Source organism: Condylura cristata, unplaced genomic scaffold, assembly GCF_000260355.1.
Source record: "Condylura cristata isolate star-nosed mole 26May11 unplaced genomic scaffold, ConCri1.0 scaffold00028, whole genome shotgun sequence".
Classification (NCBI taxonomy): domain Eukaryota; kingdom Metazoa; phylum Chordata; class Mammalia; order Eulipotyphla; family Talpidae; genus Condylura; species Condylura cristata.
This window is the reverse complement of record NW_004567129.1, coordinates 18,177,542-18,186,502: the sequence shown is the minus strand read 5'-3', so window position 1 is coordinate 18,186,502 and position 8,961 is coordinate 18,177,542. Positions and strand designations below refer to the sequence as shown.

The following is an 8,961-nucleotide window of genomic DNA, read 5'->3' as shown; positions in this document are numbered from 1 at the left end:
CCGCCCCTGCGCGCCGCGCTGGCCGAGGCGGAGGGGCGTGCCCCCCGCGACGCCAGTGCCCGAGCCGGAGCTCAGTGGCATCCGAGCGGGAATCGGAGCAGGAGCAGGAGCCAGAGCGGGAAACCGAGCTGGAAGCGAAGCTGGAGCCGGCAGTGCGGCGCACGGAGTGGAGCGAGGCAGCCAAGCCGGGTAAGGGGCTTGGGGCCGGGGGCGGCGCTGGGGAGGGCCGAGGCGGGGGTCCCAGCCCCCTTTCCTTGCTTGGCAGGGGCCGGGGGCTTGCTCACCCCCCGGGCTCCGGGCGCCGAGCCTCTGCGCGCCGGAGGGCGGACGCGCGGTCCGGAGCGGAGCCGCAGCGCGCTCGCAACCAGATGCCCCGACTCGTGCGACCCCCGCCCAGCGCCCCGGGGCGGCTCGCGGCTACCCGAGCGGGCTGAGGCTGTCCCTGCCCACGGCCTCGGGGAAAGACGGGGGGTCCCCTGGGCTCTTGCCTGACTCGAGTCCCAGATGAGCATCCACTCCCTGGAGAGGGAGTTGGGGGCGGGGGCGACAAGACCATCTCCCCAGCTCCCTCCGTTCGACTGGGGGGGGGCCCCAACAACCCACCTAAGGGAAACTAGGACGCACTCTCGGCCAGAGAGCAAGAGGAACGAGGCTCCAGGCTTTGCGGAGTTTGAGCTAGACCCCACCCCCACCCGCGAGCCTGGAAGTTTGACCCTCCCACGGGTGGGTCACCCGGGCCATGCCCCCGCTTCAGCGCCCTTCTCGCTGGCCCTTCTCAGCTGTGGGGTGTGCGAGGGGGCGTCTGCGCCGCACCTTCTTCCCCTTTGGGGCCGACTTTTCGCTTGCGCGGTAAATGAGTTCGAGGCTGAGTCCGTGGCGGCTACTCCGGCTGGCTGCGCAGCGTGGAGAGTGGCTTTGCCGCCTCTCCCCAGGCGACCTCGGGAGCTGGGTAGTGCCCATCCCACCCCCGGCTGATTCTCGCAGTCCTTTCTCTCTCCCCATGGGCTCCGGGGCTGGAGGATGGCACGGACTGCCCTCCTCATCCCAGGACCGTTGGGGAGGGTGGGGGGTGACGGCTGAGAAGGGGAGGGCGCAGGTGGAAGGTGTTAGCGGCAGAGGCTGGGAGCCTGTCCTCGGTCTTGGTCCACACACCGTCCCGGGGGCACCTGCCTCCAGGATGCCCCTGCCCCACTGTCCTAAAGCATCCTGACTCCTCTGCCCCAAAGAGGGCTTCACCCCATGCCTCGATTTCCTGGGCCCACAAATAAGCAGAATTCTGTTGTGAGCTGAATGGCTAATGGCTTTGGAAGCAGAGGGTGACTTGGTTGACTCCCTAGCTGTGTGACCTTAGGTAAGACACATAACCTCTCCCGAGCCTCATTTTTCCCACCTGAAACACGGAAAGGTGAGTTAAGAGGATTCTGTGAGATGCTGCTTGTGGATGGCTTAGTATATGGTGCTTGGCTCACAACAGAACTCATTCAGGTTGGTTACAGGTGTCATTTCATGAAGTGTTGGGGCCAGTAGATGCGGGGGGGGGGTATGGTGGGGGGGAGAGCACTTTCCCCACATGGTGGGGACATGACAACCCCCTCCCCCCAGTCCTTACCCAAGAGGCCCTTGAAACCCCCCCAAGGTCTTGATGACAGCTGATTGCAATGCAAAACTCTCTCTCTCTGGGGCCTGCCCTTTCTCAGAGGACACCCCCTCCCCTGAGCTCCCCTCCCTGCCGGCCATCTTCATCCAGGTTGGAAAACACTATCTGACTGGCTTTTCCCTTCGCCCTTGGCTGACGGCTGCTGCCCCCCTCCTCACCCCCAAGCGGGCTGCCCCCTCCCCCAGCTCACTCATCCTCTGCATACCTCTCTCTCCACTCCAAGGTTTGGGACCTGAGGATTGTTTTTCCTTAAGAGCATTTGGTTGTCAGGTGGCTTCGATGTTCCACTGCTGACTGTCGGTCGACACGGCAGTGGAGACAGCAGCTACTAGGCCTGGGAGGTCTGTGGGGTCCCAGCCCTCATTCTGTGCTGACTGTGGGGTGTTTGTCCAGGTGACTGGGCCCTGACGCAGCAGAAGTGAGGACCCTAGGGGAGGAAATGGAGCCAGTGACTGAGTGACAGGTTAGAGCTTCTGAGCAGAAAGGTTACCAGGAAGAGAGCTCCCCAGTCTGGGCAACTGGGGGCTCAGACCCAGAGCAGAGCAGGTGAGACCCTGGGCCTGGGGGGTGGGGGATGGGGTGCTGGGAGTCTGGGGGTGGGAGGGAAGGCACAGAGGGTACAAGTGGCCAGGAGACAAAATTCAGCTTGTGGACACTCATGCTAGTCCTGGCCACCTGTGGCCCAGCTGCCTGAAACTGGGGGCCAGGGAGGGGTGAGTCTGTCCTCATGTTACCTAATGAGACAGGCAGAATAGGTTGACCCCCTCGGGGTTCCATAACACAGAAACCCTCTCCTTTTCTTCTTCTGAAGCCTACCCAAGCCCCCCCCCCGCGCCACACCCACACCCACTAGGGTGTCACCTCTCTGCATCTTCCATAATCCTCACTACCCTTCTTCCCAAAGTCGTTTATCAGAAAGAAATTTAGAAGTTTGTGACTCCCGATTCACCCAGCCTCTGGAACGCAGCCCACAGGGAACATCGGGAATAATCGATTAGTCACACTGACACACCTAGGACCCAAAGCCTTTGCCCCACAAGAGCTCAGGGTACAAAGAAAGGGGCCGGAAGGTGGGAATTGGCTCTGGCCTCCTGCAGGGAGAAAGGGGGGCCGCAGGGCTTCAGGAGCCCCTCAGCTAGCGAGCACAAAACAGACCTGTGCGTGAGAGCCCAGCTTTGGGGCCATCTGCCGGCCTTTATGGCGTGTGATTCTGGGCAGATTTACCTTTTCAGAACTCCGATTTCCTTTTGAAAATAGAAGCAAGTATGACACCCCTCCCAGGAACACACACCTCCAGTGTGTAACAGCCCCAGGGAACACAGCCACAGCAAGTGGGGTCTGTGGTGACAGCCTTGTGTGTCGGCGTTGTGGACACATGTGAAGTTTTCTGAGCGTGAGCCTTTCCCCTCTGAATTCTAACTTAGGTGCTGTCGCTGTCCCTATTTTATAGATGTGAAGACTGAGGCTTAGAAAGGTGTAGGGCTAATTTTGCTAGACCTAAAGTACGTAAAACATCACCATGACTCATCATAATTTTATGAGCTTGTAAACCTGATTGGCACCATGCATCTTAGATAATAAACTAGCTTTTGGAGTGATTCCTCCATGGATATCGTCACTCATCTCACCTCTGTATGTTCACTGTCTACCAGCTATAGAATTTTTAAAATTCTATACATGCAGATGCCTGTATGTGTTTTCTAGCCAAATAGTAATTAAACTAATTTAAAAGACCAATCCTGCCTCCCCTATAATCCCTCTCTTCTTCCCATTTTTTCCATTGTACTTAACACCCCAGGCATCAATGTATCTTACGCGTTCCTTACCTGTTTACCCTCATCCATGGAACAAACTCTAGAAAGCCAGGTACTTTTACCCATTTTGCTCACTGTGATATCCCCATCACCTAGACCAGTACCCAGTAATGGTACCCAGCACTTAACATGCTTTGCAAATTACAAACGTTTTACAGACAGAAGGCCTATTGTTAGGATTTTTGCCAAGTACATACTTACCTGGAAATATAGTCATGTGCAGCTTCACGACAGAGGTAGGTTCTGAGAATGTGTCTGTAGGTGATGTCGTCGTCGTGTGAACATCATAGAGTGTAATTACACAACCAAGGTGGTACAGGCTGAGAGAGGCTGTCCACTAAGGCTGTGGGCACTCGCCTGGCACAAACCTGGGCTGTGGAATAGGCTGTTGGCACCAGCTTCCTATAGGCAATCCCTCATTAACCTACACCAGGTAAGCTACTCGTAACTAAAACTCGAAGGTTCGTGGGAGACACCATCCCCTCAAATTTTTGGCAGGTCAGATGGCTGAAACATCAGGGGAAATGGGATGAAGGTTAGAAACAATGGGGATTATTTTCCTAACATTTTAATAAAGCACCTTATCAGTAAGTTCAAAGACAAGTAATTTTTTTTTAAATTGCAGTAACAAATGACAGGTTCAGAGGCAATTAAATTAGCCTTAAAAACATTCAGTGAGTTAGCTCTCACTGACTTATTTAGTCAATTACTTTTCCATTTAGTTAGCACAAAAGGATTTTTTCAATCTTCATTTTCATGATTTTTTTAGATTGTAAAACTAATCCATGTTCATTGTAGAAAATTTGGAAAATCATAAAAAATATAAGAAACATTAAAATACTCATCAACCCCACCACTGCCCAAAGAGCGGAATGCATGAATATTTTAGTCTATTTCCTTTCAAATCTTTTTCTGTGTATGAATGTTTCCATAGGATTTTTTGTTTTTTGGTTTTTGGTTTTTTTTTTTGGTTTTTATTTACAAATTAAGAATCATAGCTGGGTGTAGAGTTACATACCGATTACATATCCGGTTTACTTCTTAAATCTGTTATTAAGACGTCTTTTAAATCGGGACTTTACAGCTGTACAGTATTCCACTATAAGTGTGTGCCACAATTGGTTCAGTCTGCCCTCTCTTACTGGACATGAATGCTGCTCGTCTGTGTCCTCTTTGGTGGGTTCTGAGCCGTGAGTGGGGCTTCTCCACACCCTTGGTAGCTGAACTGGATTATGCAGCTAGACAAGAAACCAAGCTGGAGCGGCTGAGCCATGGCAGGGGTGTGGAAGGAGGTGGCAAGTGAAGCTGTTGCAGGGTCTGCTCCAGGTACATCAACATGGAGACCTCCAACATTCTAGAAAACCCAGTGGGGTCACACAGAGATGAAAGGCCTCTTTGCTGCAGAGACGGCCATACAACTGAATCAGTTTTCTAGTATCAGGACCAAGTTACCTGTTTGCAAACCTCAGTGTCTCCTGCACACCTCTGCGCCGCTCTGTTCTCACTCTTTTCCTTCCCCTCTCCTGAGTTCATTCGCTCATTCATTCCTTCACCCAATCAGATGATGAAAATTAAATGATACATAGCAACATATGCCAGGGACTGCTCTTCTCCAAGAACTGGGGAAGTCACCAGTGTCGCAACCTGACATAAAGACCTTCCTGCGGAGGAGAAAGATTTTCTGGGGGTCCCTACCCGCAGCCTAGGAATTAGTCACTGCCTTGCAAGGCAAATACAGCCTTTTCAAGATGAGAGCGTCCAGCCAAAATCCAAAATTTCCGACTTCCTTCTGGCCCTGGGCAGTCACATACACACCCACATGGAACCCCTGAGAGATGGCCTCATCAGCAGGACACAGTCACTGAGCATTTACTGTGCTGTCTACACCCCCCCCTCCTCAGGAAGGGCCCCACTATCCCCAGGTCACCCAAGCAAACAGGGAATCATCCTCCACCCCTCCCTCGCCCTCCATATCTGATCCATCCGTCCCACTTCTTAAATACCCCTTACACAGTCCACTCTGCATCCAACCCGTCCATGACGGACGTCCCCAGGACCTTTGCTCTAGAACCCTCTTCCCAGCCACACCCCAGCTGTGTCTCCTCCCTGTGCATACATGGCATCCTCCACAGCCTCCCTACACAGACAATCTCTATCCACCTACCCACTCTGCTCCATCCCTTGCTGCTGCCCAACAAATTGAGCCACTGTCCTAGTCTCACCTCTGGTAGGTAATCTCCACAGAGACAGGCACCATCCGTGGCTGCTTCGCCCCGCTATCCCCACCCCAAAACCTGGTACACGGAGCCTTTGCATAAACACCTGTGGGACCAGCGAAATCTGGTTCTTTCGCCTTCATTTAGACCCCATCATCTCCTGCCACCTGCGGACCCCCCACATCTGGTCCGCCCTGTTCACGGAGTCCAGGGAGCCCCTTGTAAAAGGATAAAATTGAACAACGTTGCCGTCGGGCTTAAATACCCCCGAAGGGTATGCTTGGGGCGGGGGGGCAGGCGTACACTCCCCGGACCCCACTCATACCTCAACGTTGTCATCTGTAAAATGGGGGTTTGTTAGGAAATGCAGTGAGCTGACGTCACGTGACTGCAGTCCAGCGGCCGCGCCGTAAACAACACGGCATCACGTGGTCGCCGCACAGCCCGCCCCGCGCCCGCAGCCCCTCCTCTGCTGGCCACCGCAGCGGGACTTTCCTGAGGACTTGGCAACGCGCATGTGCGCTGCGCCCTCATGAAAGGCTGTATGGCGTGAAGCTGTGCCGGGCTCTCCCTGCCAGAGTCACACGCTCCGGCGCGGGTCTGAGCGTCGCGGCGGCCCCGGAGTACAGGTAAAGCCCGTGCAGGCTGCTGCGCCACATTTAGCCGCTTCAAAGCTGGAGCGCGCCATCCGCCCACCCAGACAGTCTAGTGGACGGTGAGTCACAGGCAGGAACGCTCCTCGGACGTGGGCAGGTGACGTGACCTCGCGGCACAGGACCCTCCCCCACTGCAGTCCCTCTCGAGCAAATCACTGATCCATACCGCAGGGGATCGTCACTGCGGCGCTGGTCATGTGTGAGATCGGGGTGGGTACTTGGCTCCCTCGGCCGCCGGAGACCACGTAGCTCGATAGCTCCGCTCCTTACATGGGCATCCTTCTCCCCAGGAAGCTGTGCCTGGTGAAAAGGCAGCCTCTACACCCAAGTCGTGCGTCAGCTTCGGGCCATGGTAGTTCCACGTAATTTGGAATATCCGCTCAATGTCCAGCCCCGCGCGCGTGTCGTTTCCAGAAGCCACCCCTAGCCCTCCGTACCCTCAGGGAGGAGAAGTAATGGAAAGCAAATTAGGATGGATCCCTGATCCATCAGCCCAGATGTACAGCGGCCACGTGCACATGCGTACAGACAGACAGGAACAGACACAGGTAAACACGTGTATTTTTAGAAAGCACAGATCCCAGGCACCGAGATTCTTCGTGAATTTTCTGGTTTGAGACCACAGTTCCCCAAGCAGCCCCTTGCACCAGAGACTTGTCTACCCGGCCTCCATTCCCTCATCTCCCCCCACGGAACTCTCAAGTTGCTTTCCGTGGGGAGGGAGAGTGGGTCTCAGACCAGCACCGGGTTCACACTGAGCTGGGGTGAGGGAGGCACCTGAAAGACCCCTCGGTCATGGCGGCTGGTCCCCTTCCTTCCACCCCCTCGGACAGCAGAGTGAGCCTGTCTGTAGCCGTGTTTTCTACCTGAGCCCCTTTCTGTACATTCGCTCTCCTCACAGCAGGTAAGGTGCTCTCACAACCTCTGCTGTGACGGCACTACAACTCAGAGAAGCGAAGTGCTTTGCCCAAAGTCACACAGCCAGAAAGTGGTGGTGTTGATAGCAGCACTCAGGAATTAGACTTCTGGGCTCAAGTTCTCCAAAGGTAGGTCTTTGATTCATTCATTAACCAATTTAGTATCGTTTACCCCCAAATACCCTACCAAAAAGCGGGATCTCTTTGGAGAAAAATGTATCCCTCCAACAGGGATCTCTGGAGGAGGGTGGGATGCTCTGGCCCTGCCTCTCAGGAACATTCAGTCCACCATGATGTCACTGTCACCACCAGAGAACCCGGCTGGCTGCCTGCTGGGACCTGGAAGGGTTTCCTGTTAGCTGCCAGCTTGCCCCTGAAAGAGCCCGCTGGGCTCAGCAACCCTCACAGGTGCAGTTTGATTTCACCAAGCCCAATGTCTACTCTCCCTTGAAAATAACAAACACCTGTCGCTGATGTCCCCAAGACTTCATGTCACTCGGGGACATACCAAGAGAGTGGGGACCAGTTCTGAGGCGCAGCCGCATGGGAGAAGGTCACTTTTTGAAGCTGCTTCCTCCATTGCGGATGGAGGTGCTCCCACGCTGTGTGGACATCCAGGTGTTGCACCAAGGTAGCGGAGGGGGTGTGGGCAGAGACCCCTTCCTTCTCTAGGCCTTTGTCCTGAATCAGAAATCTAACACATTAGGTGTCTTATGATTTAACCAGTACTAGACACTGAGCAGATATTCCAAATTAAGTGCCTGGCTCACCGGGACCTTTGGAGCCAAACAGACCCAGGTTCTACTCCCAGCCTGTGAGAAGCTGTGAGACACAAACACAAAGCTCCATTACCGCTCTGAGCCTCAACTTCCTTATTTCTACGCCGAGAATAAAAAGAGCATCTTCCCTTTAAAGTGTGGGGGATAATAATCATCTGGGTTGAGGACAATCATCTAGTTTGAGCAAAGCATCCATGAATATGCTTCCAGAGCCAGCTGTGGGACCTGACCTGCTCCTCGCCCGATCAGTCTTCCCTTCTGTCAAGTGAGGCTACTTGGCCAGTCCTTCAAGGACTTCCAGACAGTGGTTTGCAGCATTTGTCCAGGCAGTGGGAGGCAACTCAGTGTTATCTCTCATTCTCTCAAGAGTCCATCCGGGGAGATAGCCCCCCTCCACCCACCACGGGGACACCGGCAGGCCCCTGCTCCAGCACCTCCATACTCCGGCAGGCCAGAATGGTCACGTACTCTCAAAGCCCTCGTCCTCTCCCCAGAGGTTGACAGCCCAGGGGATGTGAGTGCCCAGCCTGCAGAGTTAGTGGGCACCAGGTGGGTACCCCCATCACCTGCCTGTTTGTGTCTCTGCAGGTGAGTGGAGGGTCCGTGAGAAGTCAGGACTGTGCACGTGGCAGGCTGGCTCCTCTCTTCTGCGACAAAGATTACATGTCCTTCAAACGCCCCTGCCCTTGTAAGTCTCTCCCTGCTTCCTTCCGTGGCGCGGGGCCAGAGAGCTGAGGGGGTGACCCGGGGTGATGTGATGTGCCTGCGGGCAGCGAGGGGCGGCAGCAGAAAGGGCCTGGGCTCTGTGAGGAGATGTTCTCTGAAAACTCAAGGCCTACTCCCGCCAGCCCCACTATAGCAGCACCCCACCCCGAGGGGTGGGGCGCTCAGAGGGGTGCTGTTGGGGTGACTTTTTTTTTTT

General features: G+C 54.9%; 1 protein-coding gene across 5 annotated transcripts in view; it reads left to right on the top strand.

The window, feature by feature from the left end:
- Positions 1-139: 139 nt before the first annotated feature.
- The window catches only part of BEAN1 (brain expressed, associated with NEDD4, 1), a 36,344-nt gene continuing 27,522 nt past the window's right edge, over positions 140-8,961 (top strand). The window contains exons 1-3 of one of the 5 annotated variants that reach the window (XM_012730432.1): positions 162-189; positions 7,245-7,389; positions 8,628-8,727. In XM_012730432.1, the coding sequence (XP_012585886.1) occupies positions 8,703-8,727 (25 nt within the window). In that variant the 5' untranslated portion in view covers positions 162-189; positions 7,245-7,389; positions 8,628-8,702. Of the gene's footprint in view, positions 190-6,203; positions 6,403-7,244; positions 7,390-8,627; positions 8,728-8,961 lie in introns of those variants that run through there. The other 4 variants (XM_012730431.1, XM_012730435.1, XM_012730434.1 and 1 more) reach the window with 4 other exon arrangements.